Below are 25,741 nucleotides of genomic sequence, written 5' to 3'. Positions count from 1 at the left end.
TGTGTTTATCTATCTGTTTATCTGTCCGTCTCAAAGCATTGATATATAACCACTGAGTAGTATGTGGTAGTGAGGTTTAAGAGGTGTGGACTGATTGAAGTTACAGCATTGCTATGCCAGTTATACTTATATACTGTTGGATAGAATGTCCTTTAGATAGATATGTGTCATATAGATAGATATTCTTCTGCATTCAAGGGTTGGGCTCAATTCGAATTGAAGGCTGCCGATTCAGGAAGTGATTTGAATTTAAAATCAGCTGCTTAAAAAACATAAATAGCTTCTCCTTTTCAATTCATTAAGAAGTCATTCAAAATAGGAGGCCCCTATTTCAATCATCGAATTGGAATTTCAGTTTACTTCCTGAATTGACTGCCATATTGAGCCCAACCCCACTGCATTCACTCAAAGCATTCATTATACAATAAATGCAGTCTAAAGGTATGAGACCATCAGGTTATGATGAAGATATGAAGGATATCAACACAATGCAAACACACACTAAGATGAAGCCACTGGATTCCAATAATTGACAAAAACACTGGAGCTGTCTGTGTGTATAATGACTATAGAGTAGTGACTGGTGAGTTGGGGATTAAAGGCCAGATCACTTATCAATTTGATTCATGATCAACCTTATCAATAGTAACGTTTGACCATCTGTTTTCTCTTGGTTATCTATCCATCTATCGGTTAAATTCATCTATATTCATATACCTATATATTATGTATGTATATTTATACAGTCAAATAGTTATCCTTTTTAAACTGACTATTAATTGTAGTGGGAACATGTCAAACACACAGAGACCAATAGGGGTGAAAGGTCAAATAGAACACAGAAAACAGCTACATTTCACTATGGTACTACAGGGGCTACGCTCCAATACTCTACCATGGCTCCCTTCACCGGTTAGCCTGGCGGCAAGGTCTGGGTCTAGAGCAGAAACCGACCTGGCTACCAGGCTATACATCTTCCCATAGTGACTGCTGATCTGAAAGTGTTTGGATAAGCTGAATGCATTGGTTGCATGTTTCGTCACAATATTGTTTTTAACGTTCGTTTGGACTGATGCCCGACTGAGCGTTCTACTCAATGCATCATCAATAAGCGCTGATGAAGATTTCATCGAAAGTGTATTTCAGTGGCCAGGATGACATTCAAAAACAGGCAAATAATTATTAGGAAATTCGTCATCATTTTGATGTCACCAGATAGACTTTAAATGCAGTATAACATTAGCTAACTAGCTTAAATTGAGGGGAGGCCATCTGATTGCAACTAGCTAATGTTAGCTTTGCGAGCTATTTTTGCAGAATTTTGCTAGATGATGACGTTGCCATCTGTCTAAAGTAAATTTGACGACACGATCATGCTGGGAAAGTTGTTTCCTACATATTTGACTACTTTAGCAACGTCACCGTATTTCCACAGGCACTATATTGTAATTTAGACTAAACAGTAGTTAGACGAAACAGTAGTTAGTTAGACGGGGCTTATCACCACTTTAGGTCACCGCCGATGGCGGCTTGGCATGACGTGACGGAGGTGCAACCTATGAATAGAATTCTACAAAGCTTTATCCAGTCCTTCTCAGATCAGTGGTCACAAAAGAGAGACGATGAATGGAGGACATTTAAAGGGATAGTCCACACCAAGATAAGTGTTTGTCTGAAGTTTTCACACTTCAAAAGTGGTCTGAAGTCGTGCTGGGTCCATATTCCACACCATCTGGTGAGCTAAATTCAATCTTCCTTCAATCCCCCTAATTAGATGGCATTAGATGGTACAGTTCTTTAGGGATTGAGTTTTGCACATTTCTACCAGTGCATATAGTGGGATCTACACCACAGATGGTGCGGAATAGGGACTGAACTAGATCACTTAGACCAGAGATCATCAACTAGATTCAGCCACCAGTGGAACCTAATCACAAATCATTTGTAGATGCAAATTGACCGCAAGAAGCCCAAACAGATAACATTTGACTAAAATATAATCATTTCAAACCTTGCTTAGATTTGTAAACAATCACATCTCTCTCTATGTGTGGGAATACCTTGGAACATATTTCCAACATTTACTGATGGTAGTATTTTATGTCCAACAAGTAACCCTTATCCCTCTCACCCCCCCCCTTTAAGATTTAGATGCACTATTGTAAAGTGACTGTTCCACTGGATGTCATAAGGTGAATGCACCAATTTGTAAGTCGCTCTGGATAAGAGCGTCTGCTAAATGACTTAAATGTAAATGTCTTAAATGTAACCCAAACCCTTTGCTCAGAAAACTTGGGGGCCAAATAAAATCATGGGCCGCCAGTTAGGGAACCCTGACATACGACTTTGGACCACTTTAGAGATATAAACATGTGATTTGAACTATTTCTCTGAGAGCATTGGGACTTCACCACAGCCTCTTTATGGTTGCCTAAATACATTATAGCTTTATGACTTCATTTTCCCTCCCCCAGATATATTCAAACAATCAAAACTCTGATCAGGTGTCTGAAATCACAGGATCAGTGAGGCGTAGCCAATGGGTACGAGCCCCTCTTGGTCTCCCTGACGACAGCGAATCCAGTCCTGATCGACACACCCTAAAACCACTAACTCCTCCCCTTTCTGGAAGCTTAGCTCTGCCCCTGTGCCAGAGTGGTCGCATAGTGTTCTGACTGACCTGAGAAAGAGAGAAAAATAAGTGATTCTGCTGTAAAAAATAAAAATATCATAAGAATGACGTAAAACCGTCATAGACAGTCATGACAACTGAACTGATGTCTGAACTAAACAAACTAAACATGTAATCTAGATATATTTCCAAATATTTCCAATACCTGAGGGGTCTTGGGTTGTCCCATGTCTCCTCCATCTCTCTCTCTAACACCTCTTCTACCTGCTGGGGCTCCAGCGCCCTCCTCTGGTTAGCGCTGGAACTGCTGCTCACCATCCGGGTCAGAACAGACACCCCTGGAGACAACCACTGAGACGGACGTCTGGGGAGGGAGAGAGATACATCAGTGATAAGAGTAAGATACTTCAACTGTCTAGTATCAGAAAACTATCACACAAACACACACACACACCAGCGCACCTGGTTGGAAGTGTGGGTATCGTGGGGTTATTGGAGGCTCCAAACAGCCGTCCCAAACCCCAGGGGACCGCCAATGCTCCGTCGACCTGAGGAGGGTCACTCCTGGCCTGGGGCTCTGGGGGGTCTCTGGATGTCCCCTCCTGGTTCTGTACTGCAGACAGGCTGAGTTCAGCCAGGTTCTGGCCCAGCTTGCCCCCCCAGCGTACCACAGCCCCCCATCCCTGCTGGATCACCTAGGGAGAGAATAACAGCTCAGAAAAGTGCTGTGTGGTACAGACACTCACCCATGCATTCAAACAAAGACACACACACACGTTGAATTGTGCTCACCTGTCCTGCCTGTTGGGAGAGACTGGCCTCCTCAACATTAGGAGGTGCTAGCTCCCTAATTTCTTTCTCCTGAACCCACATCAGCTGAGGACTTGTCTCCGCAAGACCCCCAGAGACCTTTGCAGGCCCCACACTGAGACTCGCTGGCTTCAGTGACTCCACCAACCCTCCCACCCCTGAGTTGGCCAGGGACGACGAGCTCGCATTATGATTGGTCGCCTCGGGTTCTGCTCTCCCAAAGTCCAGCTCTGATAGGCTCTCAAGATAGCTGCTGCCCCTGCCTTGGGAAGCGGACCCCCGGGGCGAGAGCCTGAACCCCAGGTCCTGATTGGGTGGGCTGGGGATCTCTGGGCTGTGGTTGGCTGGATCCAGGTGGTGGTGCTGGAAGAGCAGGTCGAGGTTAAGGGTCAGGAGACTGAGGGGCTGCAGCAGGAGGAGGAGCTCCTCAAACAGAGGCTGGCAGGAAGTCAATGACAAACGCATGAAGGAGGAGGGCTGGTAGAACGTCACCAACACATCTGACAGAGAGAGAGGGAGGCGAAGGAGAGAGAGAGAGAAGGAGACGGAGGGGGAGAGAGGGGGAGGCGAAGGAGAGAGAGAGAGAAGGAGACGGAGGGGGAGAGAGGGGGAGGCGAAGGAGAGAGAGAGAGAAGGAGACGGAGGGGGAGAGAGGGGGAGGCGAAGGAGAGAGAGAGAGAAGGAGACGGAGGGGGAGAGAGGGGGAGGCGAAGGAGAGAGAGAGAGAAGGAGACGGAGGGGGAGAGAGGGGGAGGCGAAGGAGAGAGAGAGAGAAGGAGACGGAGGGGGAGAGAGGGGGAGGCGAAGGAGAGAGAGAGAGAAGGAGACGGAGGGGGAGAGAGGGGGAGGCGAAGGAGAGAGAGAGAGAAGGAGACGGAGGGGGAGAGAGGGGAGGCGAAGGAGAGAGAGAGAGAAGGAGACGGAGGGGGAGAGAGGGGGAGGCGAAGGAGAGAGAGAGAGAAGGAGATGGAGGGGGAGGCGAAGTAGAGAGAGAGAAGGAGACGGAGGGGGAGGCGAAGGAGAGAGAGGGAGAAGGAGACGGAGGGGGAGAGAGGGGGAGGCGAAGGAGAGAGAGAGAGAAGGAGACGGAGGGGGAGAGAGGGGGAGGCGAAGGAGAGAGAGAGAGAGAGAGAGAGAAGGAGACGGAGGGGGAGAGAGGGGGAGGCGAAGGAGAGAGAGAGAGAGAGAGAGAAGGAGACAGAGGGGGAGAGAGGGGGAGGCGAAGGAGAGAGAGAGAGAAAGAGACAGAGGGGGAGAGAGGGGGAGGCGAAGGAGAGAGACAGAGGGGGGTGTGGTGAAGGGAGGAGTGAGAAATAATGTTGTAACATATTAATATTCAAACAGATAGATTGCGGACATGAACTTTAGTCTTCAGAGACTTACCACTGCATGACTGGAGATGGGACAGCCAGAAATCCATAAGCTTGATGCTGAACAAGAGAGACAAGAAGCAGGTGAGAATTGGAATTTAAAAAGTCAAACAGAAAAACCCTAGGAGAGAAGAGGCAGGTCTTACTTGAGGAGGCCGAGGAGGAAGGCGTTGAATCTGTGTTTGTTCTGCCAGAGCTGGGGCAGCTCTCCTATTCTAGCCTGGAGGCTGTACAGGGACTGAGTGCTGGGCCCTGGAGGGAGAAGGGGAGCAGAGATGAGAGAAAGAAAGGCTTTGGTTAAGCTTTGGCACAGAGAAACAAATCTATATCTAATCAAAATGTTATGTTATGTTGTTATGTACCTTTGACCTGAATTGACTGAAATTGAAATGAACAAGTACTGAGTCAATGGAATAACCCTGATCACCAGAGTAGTGGGAAGGAGAGAATAAGAGGGAATAGAGGAGGGGAGAGAGTGATAATCAGAGAGATATAGAGAAGGATGACTCAACACTGCAGAATAATGAGTGCCAGACTAGAGTGAGAGAAGAGAGAGACTGAAAGTACTATGAACCCACATGATGTCTGGGAGGGTGAGAGAGATACACATTGGAGAGAGGGAAAGTGGAAGAGAGATATTGAGAGATTGGCTATGTACTTCCATCATGTCTGAGAAAGAGAAATAGAGAGAGATGGATATAGAGAGAGATATGTAAATAGATGGAAAGGCAGGGGGTATAACAACCACAGCCCTCCTATGCTGTCTATGCTCTCTTGTAACCCACCTCTGTACTGCGCTCCAGAGTTCCTACCTGGCCTGGTGGAGGCCTGGACCAGTCCCCAGGCTGAGTTTGGCCTCCTGCCCGAGATCAAATCACTCTGGTGGGGCTTGAGGCCGTCGGAGAGCAGGCTCCGCAGGGCGGGGCACAAACACTGCAGCACCAGCCGGCCCAGAGACGGATTCACACTGCTGTCTCCTGATAGAGCCTGGAAAGGGGAGGAGGGGATGAGAAAGGAGAGTGGCGAGAGAGGGAAGAGGGGAGGAGAGAAAGGGAAGAGAGGAGAGGGGAGAATTCGGGGAGGAGAGAGAGGGGAGAAATAGGGGAGGAGAGGAGGAGAGATGGAATGGAGGAGAGAAAAAGGGGAGAAAGAAGAGGAGAGAGAGGGAAGGGAGGAGAGAGGGAAAGGAGGAGAGCAATAGTGGAGGAGAGAAAAAGGGGAGAGGGGAGAAATAGAAGACGAGAGAGAGAATAAAGGAGAGGGGATGGGAGAAATAGGAGAAAAAGTGGGAAGAGAGGAGAAATGGCAGAAGAGAGAGATTGAAGAGGGTATAAATAGGGGAGGAGAGAGAAGTAAGAGAGGAGAGGGAGGAGATAACAGAGGGAGGTGGGGAGAAATAGGGGAGGAGAGAGAGGTAAGAGAGGAGAGAGGAGAGGGAGGAGGGGAGAAATAGGGGAGGAGAGAGGTAAGAGAGGAGAGAGGAGAGGGAGGAGGGGAGAAATAGGGGAGGAGAGAGGTAAGAGAGGAGAGAGGAGAGGGAGGAGGGGAGAAATAGGGGAGGAGAGAGGTAAGAGAGGAGAGAGGAGAGAGGAGAGGGAGGAGGGGAGAAATAGGGGAGGAGAGAGAGGTAAGAGAGGAGAGAGGAGAGGGAGGAGGGGAGAAATAGGGGAGGAGAGAGAGGTAAGAGAGGAGAGAGGAGAGGGAGGGAGAGAACAGAGGGAGGTGGGGAGAAATAGGGGGAGGAGAGAGAGGTAAGAGAGGAGAGAGGAGAGGGAGGAGGGGAGAAATAGGGTAGGAGAGAGAGGTAAGAGAGGAGAGAGGAGAGGGAGGAGGGGAGAAATAGGGGAGGAGAGAGAGGTAAGAGAGAGAGAGGAGAGGGAGGAGGGGAGAAATAGGGGAGGAGAGAGAGGTAAGAGAGGAGAGAGGAGAGGGAGGAGAGAACAGAGGGAGGTGGGGAGAAATAGGGAGGAGAGAGAGGTAAGAAAGGAGAGAGGAGAGGGAGGAGGGGAGAAATAGGGTAGGAGAGAGAGGTAATAGAGGAGAGAGGAGAGGGAGGAGGGGAGAAATAGGGGAGGAGAGAGAGGTAATAGAGGAGAGAGGAGAGGGAGGAGGGGAGAAATAGGGGAGGAGAGAGAGGTAAGAGAGGAGAGAGGAGAGAGGAGAGGGAGGAGGGGAGAAATAGGGGAGGAGAGAGAGGTAAGAGAGGAGAGAGGAGAGGGAGGAGGGGAGAAATAGGGGAGGAGAGAGAGGTAAGAGAGGAGAGAGGAGAGGGAGGAGGGGAGAAATAGGGGAGGAGAGAGAGGTAAGAGAGGAGAGAGGAGAGGGAGGAGAGAACAGAGGGAGGTGGGGAGAAATAGGGGAGGAGAGAGAGGTAAGAAAGGAGAGAGGAGAGGGAGGAGGGGAGAAATAGGGGAGGAGAGAGAGGTAAGAGAGGAGAGAGGAGAGGGAGGAGGGGAGAAATAGGGGAGGAGAGAGAGGTAAGAGAGGAAAGGGAGGAGAGAACAGAGGGAGGTGGGGAGAAATAGGGGAGGAGAGAGAGGTAAGAGAGGAGAGAGGAGAGGGAGGGAGGGGGAGAAATAGGGGAGGAGAGAGAGGTAAGAGAGGAGAGAGGAGAGGGAGGAGAGAACAGAGGGAGGTGGGGAGAAATAGGGAGGAGAGAGAGGTAAGAAAGGAGAGAGGAGAGGGAGGAGGGGAGAAATAGGGTAGGAGAGAGAGGTAAGAGAGGAGAGAGGAGAGGGAGGAGGGGAGAAATAAGGGAGGAGAGAGAGGTAAGAGAGGAGAGGGAGGAGAGAACAGAGGGAGGTGGGGAGAAATAGGGGAGGAGAGAGAGGTAAGAGAGGGGAGGGGAGAAATAGGGGAGGAGAGAGAGGTAAGAGGGGAGAGAGGAGAGGGGGAGGGGAGAAATAGGAGAGGAGAGAGGAGAGGGAGGAGGGGAGAAATAGGAGAGGAGAGAGGAGAGGGAGGAGGGGAGAAATAGGAGAGGAGAGAGAGGTAAGAGAGGAGAGAGGAGAGGGAGGAGGGGAGAAATAGGGGAGGAGAGAGAAGTAAGAGAGGAGAGAGGAGAGGGAGGAGGGGAGAAATAGGGGAGGAGAGAGAGGTAAGAGAGGAGAGAGGAGAGGGAGGAGGGGAGAAATAGAAGAGAGAGAAGAAAAGAGAGGGTGTTATGGATAGGAGAAGATACATAGAGAAGGATGAAAACAGAGAGATGGAGAAGAGAAAAGGAGTAGAGAGAAATATGTGGGAAAGAGGATGGAGTTACTACACAGAGGTTCTGACTACTGAGCCAAAGATAGAGATATCTGAAGACAACCCAGCACCTTGTTAATGGAGGCAGACTAGGGGAGAGGAAGAGGGAGAGACAGAAAGCACCTTGTTAATGGAGGCAGACTAGGGGAGAGGAAGAGGGAGAGACAGAAAGCACCTTGTTAATGGAGGCAGACTAGGGGAGAGGAAGAGGGATGGAGGCAGACTAGGGGAGAGGAAGAGGGAGACAGGAGAGGAAGAGGGAGAAAGCACCTTGTTAATGGAGGCAGACTAGGGGAGAGGAAGAGGGAGAGACAGAAAGCACCTTGTTAATGGAGGCAGACTAGGGAGAGGAAGAGGGAGAGACAGAAAGCACCTTGTTAATGGAGGCAGACTAGGGGAGAGGAAGAGGGAGAGACAGAAAGCACCTTGTTAATGGAGGCAGACTAGGGGAGAGGAAGAGGGAGAGACAGAAAGCACCTTGTTAATGGAGGCAGACTAGGGGAGAGGAAGAGGGAGAGACAGAAAGCACCTTGTTAATGGAGGCAGACTAGGGGAGAGGAAGAGGGAGAGACAGAAAGCACCTTGTTAATGGAGGCAGACTAGGGGAGAGGAAGAGGGAGAGACAGAAAGCACCTTGTTAATGGAGGCAGACTAGGGGAGAGGAAGAGGGAGAGACAGAAAGCACCTTGTTAATGGAGGCAGACTAGGGGGAGAGGAAGAGGGAGAGACAGAAAGCACCTTGTTAATGGAGGCAGACTAGGGGAGAGGAAGAGGGAGAGACAGAAAGCACCTTGTTAATGGAGGCAGACTAGGGGAGAGGAAGAGGGAGAGACAGAAAGCACCTTGTTAATGGAGGCAGACTAGACAGGGTTAATGGAGGCAGAAGAGGGAGAGACAGAAAGCACCTTGTTAATGGAGGCAGACTAGGCAGGGGAGAGGAAGAGGGAGAGACAGAAAGCACCTTGTTAATGGAGGCAGACTAGGGGAGAGGAAGAGGGAGAGACAGAAAGCACCTTGTTAATGGAGGCAGACTAGGGGAGAGGAAGAGGGAGAGACAGAAAGCACCTTGTTAATGGAGGCAGACTAGGGGAGAGGAAGAGGGAGAGACAGAAAGCACCTTGTTAATGGAGGCAGACTAGGGGAGAGGAAGAGGGAGAGACAGAAAGCACCTTGTTAATGGAGGCAGACTAGGGGAGAGGAAGAGGGAGAGACAGAAAGCACCTTGTTAATGGAGGCAGACTAGGGGAGAGGAAGAGGGAGAGACAGAAAGCACCTTGTTAATGGAGGCAGACTAGGGGAGAGGAAGAGGGAGAGACAGAAAGCACCTTGTTAATGGAGGCAGACTAGGGGAGAGGAAGAGGGAGAGACAGAAAGCACCTTGTTAATGGAGGCAGACTAGGGGAGAGGAAGAGGGAGAGACAGAAAGCACCTTGTTAATGGAGGCAGACTAGGGGAGAGGAAGAGGGAGAGACAGAAAGCACCTTGTTAATGGAGGCAGACTAGGGGAGAGGAAGAGGGAGAGACAGAAAGCACCTTGTTAATGGAGGCAGACTAGGGGAGAGGAAGAGGGAGAGACAGAAAGCACCTTGTTAATGGAGGCAGACTAGGGGAGAGGAAGAGGGAGAGACAGAAAGCACCTTGTTAATGGAGGCAGATGGAGAGACAGCACTTGTTAATGGAGGCAGGGGAGAGGAAGAGGGAGAGACAGAAAGCACCTTGTTAATGGAGGCAGACTAGGGGAGAGGAAGAGGGAGAGACAGAAAGCACCTTGTTAATGGAGGCAGACTAGGGGAGAGGAAGAGGGAGAGACAGAAAGCACCTTGTTAATGGAGGCAGACTAGGGGAGAGGAAGAGGGAGAGACAGAAAGCACCTTGTTAATGGAGGCAGACTAGGGGAGAGGAAGAGGGAGAGACAGAAAGCACCTTGTTAATGGAGGCAGACTAGGGGAGAGGAAGAGGGAGAGACAGAAAGCACCTTGTTAATGGAGGCAGACTAGGGGAGAGGAAGAGGGAGAGACAGAAAGCACCTTGTTAATGGAGGCAGACTAGGGGAGAGGAAGAGGGAGAGACAGAAAGCACCTTGTTAATGGAGGCAGACTAGGGGAGAGGAAGAGGGAGAGACAGAAAGCACCTTGTTAATGGAGGCAGACTAGGGGAGAGGAAGAGGGAGAGACAGAAAGCACCTTGTTAATGGAGGCAGACTAGGGGAGAGGAAGAGGGAGAGACAGAAAGCACCTTGTTAATGGAGGCAGACTAGGGGAGAGGAAGAGGGAGAGACAGAAAGCACCTTGTTAATGGAGGCAGACTAGGGGAGAGGAAGAGGGAGAGACAGAAAGCACCTTGTTAATGGAGGCAGACTAGGGAGAGGAAGAGGGAGAGACAGAAAGCACCTTGTTAATGGAGGCAGACTAGGGGAGAGGAAGAGGGAGAGACAGAAAGCACCTTGTTAATGGAGGCAGACTAGGGGAGAGGAAGAGGGAGAGACAGAAAGCACCTTGTTAATGGAGGCAGACTAGGGGAGAGGAAGAGGGAGAGACAGAAAGCACCTTGTTAATGGAGGCAGACTAGGCAGGGGAGAGGAAGAGGGAGAGACAGAAAGCACCTTGTTAATGGAGGCAGACTAGGGGAGAGGAAGAGGGAGAGACAGAAAGCACCTTGTTAATGGAGGCAGACTAGGGGAGAGGAAGAGGGAGAGACAGAAAGCACCTTGTTAATGGAGGCAGACTAGGGGAGAGGAAGAGGGAGAGACAGAAAGCACCTTGTTAATGGAGAGACAGACTTGTTAATGGAGGCAGACTAGGGGAGAGGAAGAGGGAGAGACAGAAAGCACCTTGTTAATGGAGGCAGACTAGGGGAGAGGAAGAGGGAGAGACAGAAAGCACCTTGTTAATGGAGGCAGACTAGGGGAGAGGAAGAGGGAGAGACAGAAAGCACCTTGTTAATGGAGGCAGACTAGGGGAGAGGAAGAGGGAGAGACAGAAAGCACCTTGTTAATGGAGGCAGACTAGGGGAGAGGAAGAGGGGAGAGACAGAAAGCACCTTGTTAATGGAGGCAGACTAGGGGAGAGGAAGAGGGAGAGACAGAAAGCACCTTGTTAATGGAGGCAGACTAGGGGAGAGGAAGAGGGAGAGACAGAAAGCACCTTGTTAATGGAGGCAGACTAGGGGGAGAGGAAGAGGGATGGAGGCAGACTAGGGGAGAGGAAGAAAGCACACCTTGTTAATGGAGGCAGACTAGGGGAGAGGAAGAGGGAGAGACAGAAAGCACCTTGTTAATGGAGGCAGACTAGGGGAGAGGAAGAGGGAGAGACAGAAAGCACCTTGTTAATGGAGGCAGACTAGGGGAGAGGAAGAGGGAGAGACAGAAAGCACCTTGTTAATGGAGGCAGACTAGGGGAGAGGAAGAGGGAGAGACAGAAAGCACCTTGTTAATGGAGGCAGACTAGGGGAGAGGAAGAGGGAGAGACAGAAAGCACCTTGTTAATGGAGGCAGACTAGGGGAGAGGAAGAGGGAGAGACAGAAAGCACCTTGTTAATGGAGGCAGACTAGGGGAGAGGAAGAGGGAGAGACAGAAAGCACCTTGTTAATGGAGGCAGACTAGGGGAGAGGAAGAGGGAGAGACAGAAAGCACCTTGTTAATGGAGGCAGACTAGGGGAGAGGAAGAGGGAGAGACAGAAAGCACCTTGTTAATGGAGGCAGACTAGGGGAGAGGAAGAGGGAGAGACAGAAAGCACCTTGTTAATGGAGGCAGACTAGGGGAGAGGAAGAGGGAGAGACAGAAAGCACCTTGTTTGGAGGCAGATAGGGGAGAGGAAGAGGGAGAGACAGACTTGTTAATGGAGGCAGAGGGGAGGAAGAGGGAGAGACAGAAAGCACCTTGTTAATGGAGGCAGACTAGGGGGGAGAGGAAGAGGGAGAGACAGAAAGCACCTTGTTAATGGAGCAGACAGACCTTGTTAATGGAGGCAGGGGGAGAGGAAGAGGGAGAGACAGAAAGCACCTTGTTAATGGAGGCAGACTAGGGGAGAGGAAGAGGGAGAGACAGAAAGCACCTTGTTAATGGAGGCAGACTATGGGGGAGAGGAAGAGGGAGAGACAGAAAGCACCTTGTTAATGGAGGCAGACTAGGGGAGAGGAAGAGGGAGAGACAGAAAGCACCTTGTTAATGGAGGCAGACTAGGGGAGAGGAAGAGGGAGAGACAGAAAGCACCTTGTTAATGGAGGCAGACTAGGGGAGAGGAAGAGGGAGAGACAGAAAGCACCTTGTTAATGGAGGCAGACTAGGGGAGAGGAAGAGGGAGAGACAGAAAGCACCTTGTTAATGGAGGCAGACTAGGGGAGAGGAAGAGGGAGAGACAGAAAGCACCTTGTTAATGGAGGCAGACTAGGGGAGAGGAAGAGGGAGAGACAGAAAGCACCTTGTTAATGGAGGCAGACTAGGGGAGAGGAAGAGGGAGAGACAGAAAGCACCTTGTTAATGGAGGCAGTTAGCACCTTGTTAATGGAGGCAGACTAGGGGAGAGGAAGAGGGAGAGACAGAAAGCACCTTGTTAATGGAGGCAGACTAGGGGAGAGGAAGAGGGAGAGACAGAAAGCACCTTGTTAATGGAGGCAGACTAGGGGAGAGGAAGAGGGAGAGACAGAAAGCACCTTGTTAATGGAGGCAGACTAGGGGAGAGGAAGAGGGAGAGACAGAAAGCACCTTGTTAATGGAGGCAGACTAGGGGTTAATGGAGCAGAAGAGGGAGAGACAGAAAGCACCTTGTTAATGGAGGCAGACTAGGGGAGAGGAAGAGGGAGAGACAGAAAGCACCTTGTTAATGGAGGCAGACTAGGGGAGAGGAAGAGGGAGAGACAGAAAGCACCTTGTTAATGGAGGCAGACTAGGGGAGAGGAAGAGGGAGAGACAGAAAGCACCTTGTTAATGGAGGCAGACTAGGGGAGAGGAAGAGGGAGAGACAGAAAGCACCTTGTTAATGGAGGCAGACTAGGGAGAGGAAGAGGGAGAGACAGAAAGCACCTTGTTAATGGAGGCAGACTAGGGAGAGGAAGAGGGAGAGACAGAAAGCACCTTGTTAATGGAGGCAGACTAGGGGAGAGGAAGAGGGAGAGACAGAAAGCACCTTGTTAATGGAGGCAGACTAGGGGAGAGGAAGAGGGAGAGACAGAAAGCACCTTGTTAATGGAGGCAGACTAGGGGAGAGGAAGAGGGAGAGACAGAAAGCACCTTGTTAATGGAGGCAGACTAGGGGAGAGGAAGAGGGAGAGACAGAAAGCACCTTGTTAATGGAGGCAGACTAGGGGAGAGGAAGAGGGAGAGACAGAAAGCACCTTGTTAATGGAGGCAGACTAGGGGAGAGGAAGAGGGAGAGACAGAAAGCACCTTGTTAATGGAGGCAGACTAGGGGAGAGGAAGAGGGAGAGACAGAAAGCACCTTGTTAATGGAGGCAGACTAGGGGAGAGGAAGAGGGAGAGACAGAAAGAGACAGACAGATATGTCCTGTTATTCAATGGATGATTCATATATAGATATAGAGCCACTAACTGGCTGTTTGAGCCATCAAGTGTCACTAGTTATTAAGTTCCAATGAGCTGAATCAACCACCGGTGCTACAGGCCTACGTCTAGTTTCAAAGACACGGATACAGAAATCCTAGGAGGCAATGAAGTCTCTTGGGAGTTTGAGCTGGTTGATCTTCTTATGTCTGTCTGTTTTTCACTTTGCCTGTCGGTATGGAAACCCTGTCATAGCAACAGCTTAGCAACAGCTGACAGTACGTCGTTAGGAGCGGTAGCTAGGGATTATAAACGCAGGGGTGGAGGTTTGTACTGATTCGATTACCTCCCCTGATCTAAAACCAACATGTGAAATCGGAGGAAGATGATTGGCCTTATTGAAATGATTGATCCACAGAGGAGAAGCTGGGTTTGCTGCCAGCATCAGACAACAGCGAACAGTAGAGACAAACAGGCCCTCAGAAATACATCATTAAAGTACAGACATAAAGAATAAAAACTCAAGCCCATTTTCCATATCTCACATAATGTGGTGTGAACACCATGTTACTGAAGAGACCGTGTTAAACATGGTGTTAAACTGACCTTCTGCACCAGGGTCCGTGAGGAGCTGAACTGAGCCAAAATGGCCTCCACTGCCACACTGACTGCACTGACCAGAGCTGTGGACGCGAGCAGTTAGACATACACACATCATTTCTCTAACAGTGTAAATGTACATGAATAAATGTACTGTATGTACTGTATATCACATAGACTGTATAGAAATATACATGAAGGCTATATATGATCCCATGTGACTCAGTTGGTAGAGCATGGTGCTTGCAACGCCAGGGTTGTGGGTTTGATTCCCACAGGGGACCAGTATGAAAATGTATGCACTTAAGTCACTCTGGATAAGAGCGTCTGCTAAATGATTAAAATGTAAATATATACAGGTATAGTGTACCTCTTTTTTCCAGCAGGCACAGAGAGGACAGACCTAGGCCTCTCAGAGGGGCCTTCACGTCATCGCCCATCCAGGAAATCCCGCCTCTCTGTACAGAGCCGGCAAATGAGACGCTACGAACCGCTGAGATTGACAGAGATAGAGGAAGGATCACTTACAACCTACTCTACGCTAATCTAATCAGTGGTGGACTCACAGACAGGAAGAGCGATGTTACTTGGTATTTCTGTGTTACTGTTTCAGTATTAGTGATATTAGTTGTTTTAGCAGTTAGTTAAAGCAGTGGAAAGTGTAGTAGTGATAGCATAGTGATAGCATAGTGATAGCATAGTGATAGCATAGCTTAGTTTGTTGAAACAGTCAAATATTATCCCAGTCAAATATTTTTCACAGATTCTAAAATGGTTGTCTTGTACACTTTGCTTTTCCAATATTCTACACAGGACATCGTCCCTTCTGAGGGTGATACATTATGTGAATGGGAAGCGGATGCATTAGCCTCGACAGACACAGGAAACATAAAACCTATTGGAGAAGACTGCCATGCAAAAGTCAACTATCAGTCACAGGTTGGTGGAGCCTTAGTAGGGGAGGACGGGCTCGTGGTCATGTCTGGAGAGGAATGACTAGAATGGTGTCAGATACATTAAACACCTTAGTAGGGGAGGACGGGCTCGTGGTCATGTCTGGAGAGGAATGACTGGAATGGTGTCAGATACATTAAACACCTTAGTAGGGGAGGATGGGCTCGTGGTCATGTCTGGAGAGGAATGACTGGAATGGTGTCAGATACATTAAACACCTTAGTAGGGGAGGACGGGCTCGTGGTCATGTCTGGAGAGGAATGACTGGAATGGTGTCAGATACATTAAACACCTTAGTAGGGGAGGATGGGCTCGTGGTCATGTCTGGAGAGGAATGACTAGAATGGTGTCAGATACATTAAACACCTTAGTAGGGGAGGATGGGCTCGTGGTCATGTCTGGAGAGGAATGACTAGAATGGTGTCAGATACATTAAACACCTTAGTAGGGGAGGATGGGCTCGTGGTCATGTCTGGAGAGGAATGACTAGAATGGTGTCAGATACATTAAACACCTTAGTAGGGGAGGATGGGCTCGTGGTCATGTCTGGAGAGGAATGACTAGAATGGTGTCAGATACATTAAACACCTTAGTAGGGGAGGATGGGCTCGTGGTCATGTCTGGAGAGGAATGACTAGAATGGTGTCAGATACATTAAACACCTTAGTAGGGGAGGATGGGCTCGTGGTCATGTCTGGAGAGGAATGACTAGAATGGTGTCAGATACATTAAACACCTTAGTAGGGGAGGATGGGCTCGTGGTCATGTCTGGAGAGGAATGACTGGAATGGTGTCAGATACATTAAACACCTTAGTAGGGGAGGATGGGCTCGTGGTCATGTCTGGAGAGGAATGACTGGAATGGTGTCAGATACATTAAACACCTTAGTAGGGGAGGACGGGCTCGTGGTCATGTCTGGAGAGGAATGACTGGAATGGTGTCAGATACATTAAACACCTTAGTAGGGGAGGACGGGCTCGTGGTCATGTCTGGAGAGGAATGACTAGAATGGTGTCAGATACATTAAACACCTTAGTAGGGGAGGACGGGCTAAACACCTTAGTGGTCATGTCTGGAGAGGAATGACTGGAATGGTGTCAGATACATTAAACACCTTAGTAGGGGAGGATGGGCTCGTGGTCATGTCTGGAGAGGAATGACTAGAATGGTGTCAGATACATTAAACACCTTAGTAGGGGAGGATGGGCTCGTGGTCATGTCTGGAGAGGAATGACTGGAATGGTGTCAGATACATTAAACACCTTAGTAGGGGAGGATGGGCTCGTGGTCATGTCTGGAGAGGAATGACTAGAATGGTGTCAGATACATTAAACACCTTGCCAGGTGTTTGATTTGGCTCCATTGAATTGGCTCCGTTCCAGCCATTATTATGAGCCGTCCTCCCCTCAACAGCCTCCTGTGATATCAGTAAGGTGTGAGAACATTCCTTAGTCTGACCTCATGATGAAACATATAGACACTGTAGAAGGTTAGTGTTCAGCCCAGTTTATAGCCAATCACCGCTACATTAAACACATCATGTATAGTCACACCCAAACACACGCACCTACACCAAGGCACACATTCATGCATACAGTAAAGTGTGATAATAACCATCACAGTGATTATCATGGTTCAACAGAAGCTGAAGGTCATAGCTTTATTAAGGTGAGGTGTCTATTTCAGCACTCCATGCAACACAGACACACAACAGCATGGACAGACTGAGAGATATAGATATACAAACAGACAGAGACTACAGACAAACAGACTGACAGACAAAGATATAGATATACAAACAGACAGAGACTACAGACAAACAGACTGACAGACAGAGATATAGATATACAAACAGACAGAGACTACAGACAAACAGACTGACAGACAGAGATATAGATATACAAACAGACAGAGACTACAGACAAACAGACTGACAGACAGAGATATAGATATACAAACAGACAGAGACTACAGACAAACAGACTGACAGACAGAGATATAGATATACAAACAGACAGAGACTACAGACAAACAGACTGACAGACAGAGATATAGATATACAAACAGACAGAGACTACAGACAAACAGACTGACAGACAGAGATATAGATATACAAACAGACAGACTACAGACAGGCTGATAGACAGACAGACAGATTATAGACAAACAGACATACTTATATACAAACAGACAGACAAACAGACTAACTGATATACAAACAGACAGACTATAGACAAACAGACAGACATACTGACTGACAGAGAGATAGATATACACACTCAAGACGGACAGACAGATTAAACAGACAGACAGATGACACAAACAGACAGACAGACAGACAGACAAACAGACAGACAGACAGAGACAGACAGACAGACAGACAACAGACAGACAGACTACAGACAGAAACAGACAGACAGACAGACAGACAGACAGACAGACAGAAACAGACAGACAGACAGACAGACAGACAGACAGACAGACAGCAGGGTGTTTACAGACTAACAAACAGACATAGGGTGTTAGACAGATACCGGAGTGACAGACAAACAGACAGACTAAAGTGACAGACACGAGCAGGGTGTTCGACAGAGATGAGCAGGGTGTTAGACAGAAACGGAGACAGACGAGCAGGGTGTTAGACAGACTAACGGAACAGACAGACAGGGTGTTAGACAGACTAACAGAGTGACAGACAGATAGATAGACAGACACTCAAGACAGGGTGTTAGACAGACAGATTAAACAGACAGACAGACTGACAGGGTGGCAGTAAGAGACGCAGACAGACAGACAGACAGACAGAGACAGACAGACAGAGCAGGGTGGTGAGCAGGGTGTTAGACAGACTAACGGAGTGACAGACAGACAGACAGACAGACAGGGTGTTAGACAGAGACAGACAGACAGACAGACAGACAGACAGACAGGGTGTTAGACAGACAGACAGACAGACAGACTAACGGAGACAGACAGGCGAGCAGGGTGTTAGACAGACTAACGGAGTGACAGACAGGCGAGCAGGGTGTTAGACAGACAGAGCAGGGTGTTAGACAGACAGGTGAGCAGGGTGTTAGACAGACAGTGACAGACAGGCGAGCAGGGTGTTAGACAGACTAACGGAGTGACAGACAGGCGAGCAGGGTGTTAGACAGACTAACAGAGTGACAGACAGGCGAGCAGGGTGTTAGACAGACAGGTGAGCAGGGTGTTAGACAGACAGGTGAGCAGGGTGTTAGACAGACTAACGGAGTGACAGACAGGCGAGCAGGGTGTTAGACAGACTAACGGAGTGACAGACAGGCGAGCAGGGTGTTAGACAGAGAGGTGAGCAGGGTGTTAGACAGACAGGTGAGCAGGGTGTTAGACAGACAGGTGAGCAGGGTGTTAGACAGACAGACAGGCGAGCAGGGTTAGACAGACAGAGTGACAGACACGAGCAGGGTGGAGTGACAGACAGGTGAGCAGGGTGTTAGACAGACAGGTGAGCAGGGTGTTAGACAGACAGGTGAGCAGGGTGTTAGACAGACAGGCGAGTGACAGACAGTGAGCAGGGTGTTAGACAGACAGGCGAGCAGGGTGTTAGACTAACAGGGGTGACAGACAGGCGAGCAGGGTGTTAGACAGAGAGGTGAGCAGGGTGTTAGACAGACTAACGGAGTGACAGACAGGTGAGCAGGGTGTTAGACAGACAGGTGAGCAGGGTGTTAGACAGAGTGGCAGATAGGCGAGCAGGGTGTTAGACAGACAGGTGAGCAGGGTGTTAGACAGACAGGTGACCAGGGTGTTAGACAGAGTGGCAGATAGGCGAGCAGGGTGTTAGACAGACAGGCGAGCAGGGTGTTAGACAGACAGGCCAGCAGGGTGTTAGACAGACTAACGGAGTGACAGACAGGCCATCAGGGTGTTAGACAGACAGAGCAGGGTGTTAGACAGACAGGTGAGCAGGGTGTTAGACAGACAGGCGAACAGGGTGTTAGACAGAGTGGCAGATAGGCGAGCAGGGTGTTAGACAGACTAACGGTGTGACAGACAGGTGAGCAGGGTGTTAGACAGACAGGCCATCAGGGTGTTAGACAGAGTGGCAGATAGGCGAGCAGGGTGTTAGACAGACAGGACAGACAGGTGATCAGGGTGTTAGACAGACAGGCCATCAGGGTGTTAGACAGACTAACGGAGTGACAGACAGGCCATCAGGGTGTTAGACAGACTAACGGAGTGACAGACAGGCGATCAGGGTGTTAGACAGACAGGCCATCAGGGTGTTAGACAGAGTGGCAGACAGGCGAGCAGGGTGTTAGACAGACTAACGGAGTGACAGACAGGCCATCAGGGTGTTAGACAGACTAACGGAGTGACAGACAGGCCATCAGGTGTTAGACAGACACATCAGGGTGTTAGACAGACTAACGGAGTGACAGACAGGCCATCAGGGTGTTAGACAGACTAACGGAGTGACAGACAGGCCATCAGGGTGTTAGACAGACTAACGGAGTGACAGACAGGCCATCAGGGTGTTAGACAGACTAACGGAGTGACAGACAGGCGAGTAGGGTGTTAGACAGACTAACAGAGTGACAGACAGGCGATCAGGGTGTTAGACAGACTAACGGAGTGACAGACAGGCCATCAGGGTGTTAGACAGACTAACGGAGTGACAGACAGGTGAGCAGGGTGTTAGACAGACAGGCGAGCAGGGTGTTAGACAGACAGGTGAGCAGGGTGTTAGACAGACAGGCGAGCAGGGTGTTAGACAGACAGGCGAGCAGGGTGTTAGACAGACTAACGGAGTGACAGACAGGCGAGCAGGGTGTTAGACAGACTAACGGAGTGACAGACAGGCGAGCAGGGTGTTAGACAGAGGCGAGCAGGGTGTTAGACAGACAGGTGAGCAGGGTGTTAGACAGACAGAGCGACAGACAGGCGATCAGGGTGTTAGACAGACAGGACAGAGGCATCAGGGTGTTAGACAGACTAACGGAGTGACAGACAGGGAGCAGGGTGTTAGACAGAGAGACAGGTGAGCAGATCAGGGTGTTAGACAGACATACAGGGTGTTAGACAGGGGGAAGGAGTGTGTGAGAGAGAGCAGGGTGTTATACAGGCAGGGTGTTATACAGGGGAGGACAGGGAGGGGAGTGTGTGAGAGAGCTCTTACTCAGCGTGGGCGGCAGCGGCAGAGCCTGGATGAGTTTTACAGGGGGGGGGGTCGGAGGTTTTCCTGAGGGGGATAGGGGGGTAGAGAAAAGGGTAGTAGAGGGGGGCGGCCAGGGCAGGGAGGGTGTGAGAGCGGGGAAACAGGGGTGAGCTGAGGCAGGACGCATCCAGGCCCGGAGGAGGGGGCCCAGAGCGATAGGGGGGGTCGAGTGCCCCAATGGGGGAGAGGCGGGGAGGGGCACCCCTGTGGATGGGACAGTTTTTGGGGTGGTAGAGGTACCAGGTAGGGAGGGGAGGGAGATCTTTAGAGGTTCTGCTCTGGCCAGGGTGAGAGTGTGTGTGTGTGTGTGTGTGTCAGTGCGACCAAGGGAACCGACAGTGTGTGTTTTGGCACATGCCATCATCATCGCGTCAACGTTTTTATATGGGGTGGTGCAGCCTTGAGTGTGTGTGTCATTGCTGACGAGTGTGTGTGAGCCGGTGTGAGGCTGTTTATCAGTGACGTTAGCGGTGCAGTAGAGGGAGTCAAAGTCAGTGATGGATTCAGAGACAAAGCCATACTCCAGCCTTTCTTTAGTCTTGGACTCATTCACATAACGATACAAACTATCAATGTTGCTCTTGAAGTCCTTTCCAAAACGATGTGCAGAGTCTAGGCCTCCATCCTTCTTAAAATAGTCACTACATCCAGAATCAATATCATTCTCAGAATAAGTTCCATGGCTGTCTTCATTTATATCTGTGTGAGTGTATGGTGTAGCAAAGGGCTTAGATAACTGGGTAGTGTAGGGGTTAGGGGTCGTGGACTGGGTAGTGTAGGGGTTAGGGGTCGTGAACTGGGTAGTGTAGGGGTTAGGGGTCGTGGACTGGGTAGTGTAGGGGTTAGGGGCCGTGGACTGGGTAGTGTAGGGGTTAGGGGCCGTAGACTGGATAGTGTATGGGTTACGGGCCGTGGACTGGGTAGTGTAGGGGTTAGGGCCTATGGCTGTGGATTGGATTTCAGTGTGGCTGTGAGGTTGGGTCCTGGGGACTGGTCTCGTATGAGCACCACAGTATCCTGGGTGGTAAGGAGGGATTACAGAGTGGAGGAAATAGGAGGAGGGCTGGGAGTGGGCCAGGGAGAGAGGGGGTGAGGACACTGCCCAGTCAAAAGGTGCAAAGGGGAGAAGGGAGAGGAGTATGAGTAACAGGGGCAGGTTGAGGTGGAAATGGGGATTTGAGGTGGACATGGGGGCATTAAGGGGTAGGAGTGTGAGTAAGTGGTATGTGTGGGTGGGGGAGCAGGTAGGGGAGTTGGGGGTAGGTATGGGTAGTTGGGGGCGGGTAGTTGGGGGCAGGTAGGGGTAGTTGGGGGCAGGTAGGGGTGTAGGGGTAGTTGGGGGCAGGTAGGGGTAGTTGGGGGCAGGTAGGGGTAGTTGGGGGCAGGTAGGGGTAGTTGGGGGCAGGTAGGGGTAGTTTGGGAACGGATGGGATAGAGGGATGAGAACAAAGAGAGGAGCAAAATGTATGTTGCAAATAAATTGGGAAGAGAGAGAGATGGAGAGAATGTTAGTGTCTGTTGAGAGAAGAATGCAATGTAAACCAGTAGATCCCCACCACAACATGCAGTAAACGCAGTACACCACCCAGTACCACACAACAACATATGTCCAATAGTCAACAGACACACACAGACTGACCACAATACATGACAGAGTCAATGGAGGTGGTTCATGGACAGAGGAGTCAAAGTTCAATTTTAGAGAAGCCTTTCTCTTTCGTTTCCTACTCTCAGTCGTTCACTATTATTTCAACCACGCCCAAACCTTTAAGCTAGTGGTTTCACGTTCTACTCTTCCGTCAGTGTGTATTCTGTATTATAAAACAGATATGTGCAGGTGACTGGCAAAGATGAGGTTATCGCTGTCCACAGTAGTGGTATGCTGTCCTCTCTCTGTACAGTAGTGGTATGCTGTCCTCTCTCTCTGTACAGTAGTGGTATGCTGTCCTCTCTCTCTCTGTACAGTAGCGGTATGCTGTCCTCTCTCTGTACAGTAGTGGTATGCTGTCCTCTCTCTCTCTGTACAGTAGTGGTATGCTGTCCTCTCTCTCTCTGTACAGTAGTGGTATGCTGTCCTCTCTCTCTCTGTACAATAGTGGTATGTTGTCCTCTCTCTCTCTCTCTCTGTACAGTAGTGGTATGCTGTCCTCTCTCTGTACAGTAGTGGTATGCTGTCCTCTCTCTGTACAGTAGTGGTATGCTGTCCTCTCTCTGTACAGTAGTGGTATGCTGTCCTATCTCTCTGTACAGTAGTGGTATGCTGTCCTATCTCTCTGTACAGTAGTGGTATGCTGTGCTCTCTCTCTGTACAGTAGTGGTATGCTGTCCTCTCTCTCTGTACAGTAGTGGTATGCTGTCCTCTCTCTCTCTGTACAGTAGTGGTATGCTGTCCTATCTCTCTGTACAGTAGTGGTATGCTGTCCTCTATCTTCACCTTCTCTCTCTTTTTCTTTCCCTCTCTCTAGCAGAGAAAAGTACCGTTGGTTACGCTGAGTCAGGCTATGGAGTGTTCTGTTCCTGCCTGGCTGCGCACTGTCTATCTCTCTGTCTCCTTGGAGATGATTGGATAATAGCCTATGCTGAGTAGTCCATTTTGCACAGAAATACATTGTCTCATTTAACATCACCATGACAGAGAGATAGAGGCTACACAGAGCGTGTTAACTACCATACCTTGGTATAGCCTTGAGTTGATCTGACTGACTCTCAGATGCAGCCACACATTACACTTCCTGTTTTTTTTGAGCTACTGTGAAATAAGTCTCTGCCATTGGTTGGTAGATGGAGCCCCTCCTCTTTGGTTCTTAAAGCTGTACACGCACACGTGACAAATAGTCTGGTCTGAATTGTATTATTTGGTTACAGTCTGTGGTCATACATAACCTAGGATAAATTTATCCTACTGCTGTGAAGAGCTGACCACACATAACTTGGCTTATACATACACACAGAGGGAAGCACACTACACACACATTCACACACACATGCATTGTGACTTTGATTAGAAAAATATATATTTCAGATAATAATCACATAATTAAATGACTTAATGTAAATTGTTATCAAAACAATAAAGCTGTGAAATTGAAATACAAATGAATAGAGGTATTCAGCCCTTCAGCCTATGGAACTAAGAACTAGAGGTCGACCGATTAATCGGAATGGCCGGTTAATTAGGACCCATTTTAAGTTTTCATAACAATCGGTAATCTGCATTTTTGGACACCGATCATGTCCGATTACATTGCACTCCACGAGGAGACTGCGTGGCAGGCTGACTACCTGTTATGCGAGTGCAGCAAGGAGCCATGGTAAGGTGCTAGCTAGCATTAAACATATCTTATAAAAAACAATCAATCTTAACATAATCACTAGTTAACTACACATGGTTGATGATATTACTGGTTTATCTAGCTTGTCCTGCGTGGCATATAATCGATGCGGTGCCTGTTAATTTATCATTGAATCACAGCCTATTTCGCCAAACGGGTGATTTAACAAGCGCATTCGCGAAAAAAGCACTGTCGTTGCACCAATGTGTAACAAACCATAAACATCAACGCCTTTCTTAAAATCAATACACAAGTATATATTTTTAAACCTGCATATTTAGTTAATATTGCCTGCCAACATGAATTTCTTTTAACTAGAGAAATTGTGTCACTTCTCTTGCGTTCTGTGCAACAGAGTCAGGGTATATGCAGCAGTTTGGGCCTCCTGGCTCGTTGCTAACTGTGTGAAGACCATTTCAACCTAACAAAGACAGCCAACTTCGCCAAACGGGGGATGATTTAACAAAGGCGCATTTGCGAAAAAAAGAACAATCGTTGCACGAATGTACCTAACCATAAACATCAATGCCTTTCTTAAAATCAATACACAGAAGTATATATTTTTAAACCTGCATATTTAGTTAAAATAAATACATGTTAGCAGGCAATATTAAACTTGGGAAATTGTGTCACTTCTCTTGTGCTCATTGCACGCAGAGTCAGGGTACAGTTTGGTCCGCAAGGCTCATTGCGAACTAATTTGCCAGAATTTTACGAGAACAGTCTGGAAAAAAGAAAGATGGAAGATAGAGAAGAAAGGAGTGAGTGAGAGGTCAAGGACAGAAGAGAGATAGGGAGGAGATGGGCAACAAAACATGAACCAATGACTCGCCAGATAGTGGAGAGAGAGAGGGCGTGATAGAGGGAAGGAGAGACCGAGAGAACAGGCTACAGTGTATAAACAGTGAAAAGGATAGAAAGAGAATGAGGGAGGAGGAAAGAGACAAAGAGGAAGAGAGATATACAGAGAAAGAGAGCTAGAGGGAGATGGTGAGAGGGAGAGAGATATACAGAGAAAGAGAGCTAGAGGGAGATGGGGAGAGGGAGAGAGATATACAGAGAAAGAGAGCTAGAGGGAGATGGGGAGAGGGAGAGAGATATACAGAGAAAGAGAGCTAGAGGGAGATGGGGAGAGGGAGAGAGATATACAGAGAAAGAGAGCTAGAGGGAGATGGGGAGAGGAGAGAGATATACAGAGAAAGAGAGCTAGAGGGAGATGGGGAGAGGGAGAGAGATATACAGAGAAAGAGAGCTAGAGGAGATGGGGAGAGGGAGGAGAGAGATATACAGAGAAAGAGAGCTAGAGGGAGATGGGGAGAGAGGAGAGAGATATACAGAGAAAGAGAGCTAGAGGGAGATGGGGAGAGGGAGAGAGATATACAGAGAAAGAGAGCTAGAGGGAGATGGTGAGAGGGAGATGGGGAGAGAGAGAGGGAGATGGGTAGAGGGAGAGGGAGATGGGGAGAGAGAGAGAGAGGGAGATGGGGAGAGGGAGAGAGAGAGGGAGATGGGTAGAGGGAGAGAGAGGGAGATGGGGAGAGAGAGAGAGGGAGATGGTGAGAGGGAGAGAGAGGGAGATGGGTAGAGAGAGAGGGAGATGGGGAGTGAGAGAGGGAGATGGGTGGGGAGAGAGAGAGAGAGGGAGATGGGGAGAGAGAGAGAGGGAGATGGGGAGATGGGTAGAGAGAGGGAGATGGGTGGGAGAGAGGGAGATAGAGAGAGAGGGAGATGGGGAGATGGGAGAGGAGATGGGGGGAGAGAGAGAGAGGAGATGAGGAGAGAGAGGGAGATGGAGAGAGGGAGATGGGTAGAGAGAGGGAGATGGGAGAGAGAGGGAGATGGGGGGAGAGAGAGGGAGATGGAGAGAGAGGGAGATGGGTAGAGAGCGGGAGATGGGGAGATAGAGAGAGAGGGAGGGGAGAGAGAGGGAGAGATGGGGGGAGAGAGAGGGAGATGGGGAGAGAGAGAGGGAGATGGGGATGGGAGAGAGGGAGATGGGGAGAGAGAGGGAGATGAGAGAGAGAGGAGATGGGAGAGAGAGAGGGAGATGGGGAGAGAGAGAGAGGGAGATGGGGGGGAGAGAGAGAGGGAGATGGGGGA

At 49.3% G+C, this 25,741-nt stretch overlaps 1 protein-coding gene and 1 long non-coding RNA gene across 3 annotated transcripts in view; both read right to left on the bottom strand.

The window, feature by feature from the left end:
- Nucleotides 1-2,184: 2,184 nt before the first annotated feature.
- Nucleotides 2,185-25,741, bottom strand: part of LOC124005710 (AP-4 complex accessory subunit RUSC1-like) — a 27,546-nt gene continuing 3,989 nt past the window's right edge. Inside the window, exons 2-12 of one of the 2 annotated variants that reach the window (XM_046315191.1) lie at nucleotides 20,271-21,407; nucleotides 14,528-14,650; nucleotides 14,164-14,240; nucleotides 13,496-13,513; nucleotides 5,598-5,799; nucleotides 4,959-5,064; nucleotides 4,826-4,872; nucleotides 3,425-3,942; nucleotides 3,095-3,327; nucleotides 2,838-2,996; nucleotides 2,185-2,680 (exon numbers count right to left, since the gene is read on the bottom strand). In XM_046315191.1, the coding sequence (XP_046171147.1) occupies nucleotides 2,515-2,680; nucleotides 2,838-2,996; nucleotides 3,095-3,327; nucleotides 3,425-3,942; nucleotides 4,826-4,872; nucleotides 4,959-5,064; nucleotides 5,598-5,799; nucleotides 13,496-13,513; nucleotides 14,164-14,240; nucleotides 14,528-14,650; nucleotides 20,271-21,407 (2,786 nt within the window). In that variant the 3' untranslated portion in view covers nucleotides 2,185-2,514. The remainder of the gene's footprint in view (nucleotides 2,681-2,837; nucleotides 2,997-3,094; nucleotides 3,328-3,424; nucleotides 3,943-4,825; nucleotides 4,873-4,958; nucleotides 5,065-5,597; nucleotides 5,800-13,495; nucleotides 13,514-14,163; nucleotides 14,241-14,527; nucleotides 14,651-20,270; nucleotides 21,408-25,741) is intronic. The other variant, XM_046315193.1, reaches the window with a different exon arrangement.
- Nucleotides 10,721-10,956, bottom strand: LOC124004765. Its single transcript, XR_006833527.1, has 2 exons — nucleotides 10,889-10,956; nucleotides 10,721-10,816 (listed from the first exon to the last, which is right to left on the bottom strand). It is a non-coding gene; the product is annotated as an uncharacterized LOC124004765 (long non-coding RNA).

The sequence above is a fragment of the Oncorhynchus gorbuscha genome, linkage group LG19 (assembly GCF_021184085.1).
Source record: "Oncorhynchus gorbuscha isolate QuinsamMale2020 ecotype Even-year linkage group LG19, OgorEven_v1.0, whole genome shotgun sequence".
Classification (NCBI taxonomy): Eukaryota; Metazoa; Chordata; class Actinopteri; order Salmoniformes; family Salmonidae; genus Oncorhynchus; species Oncorhynchus gorbuscha.
Note: the sequence above shows the minus strand (reverse complement) of the source record. Positions and strands in the feature narration are given on the sequence as shown.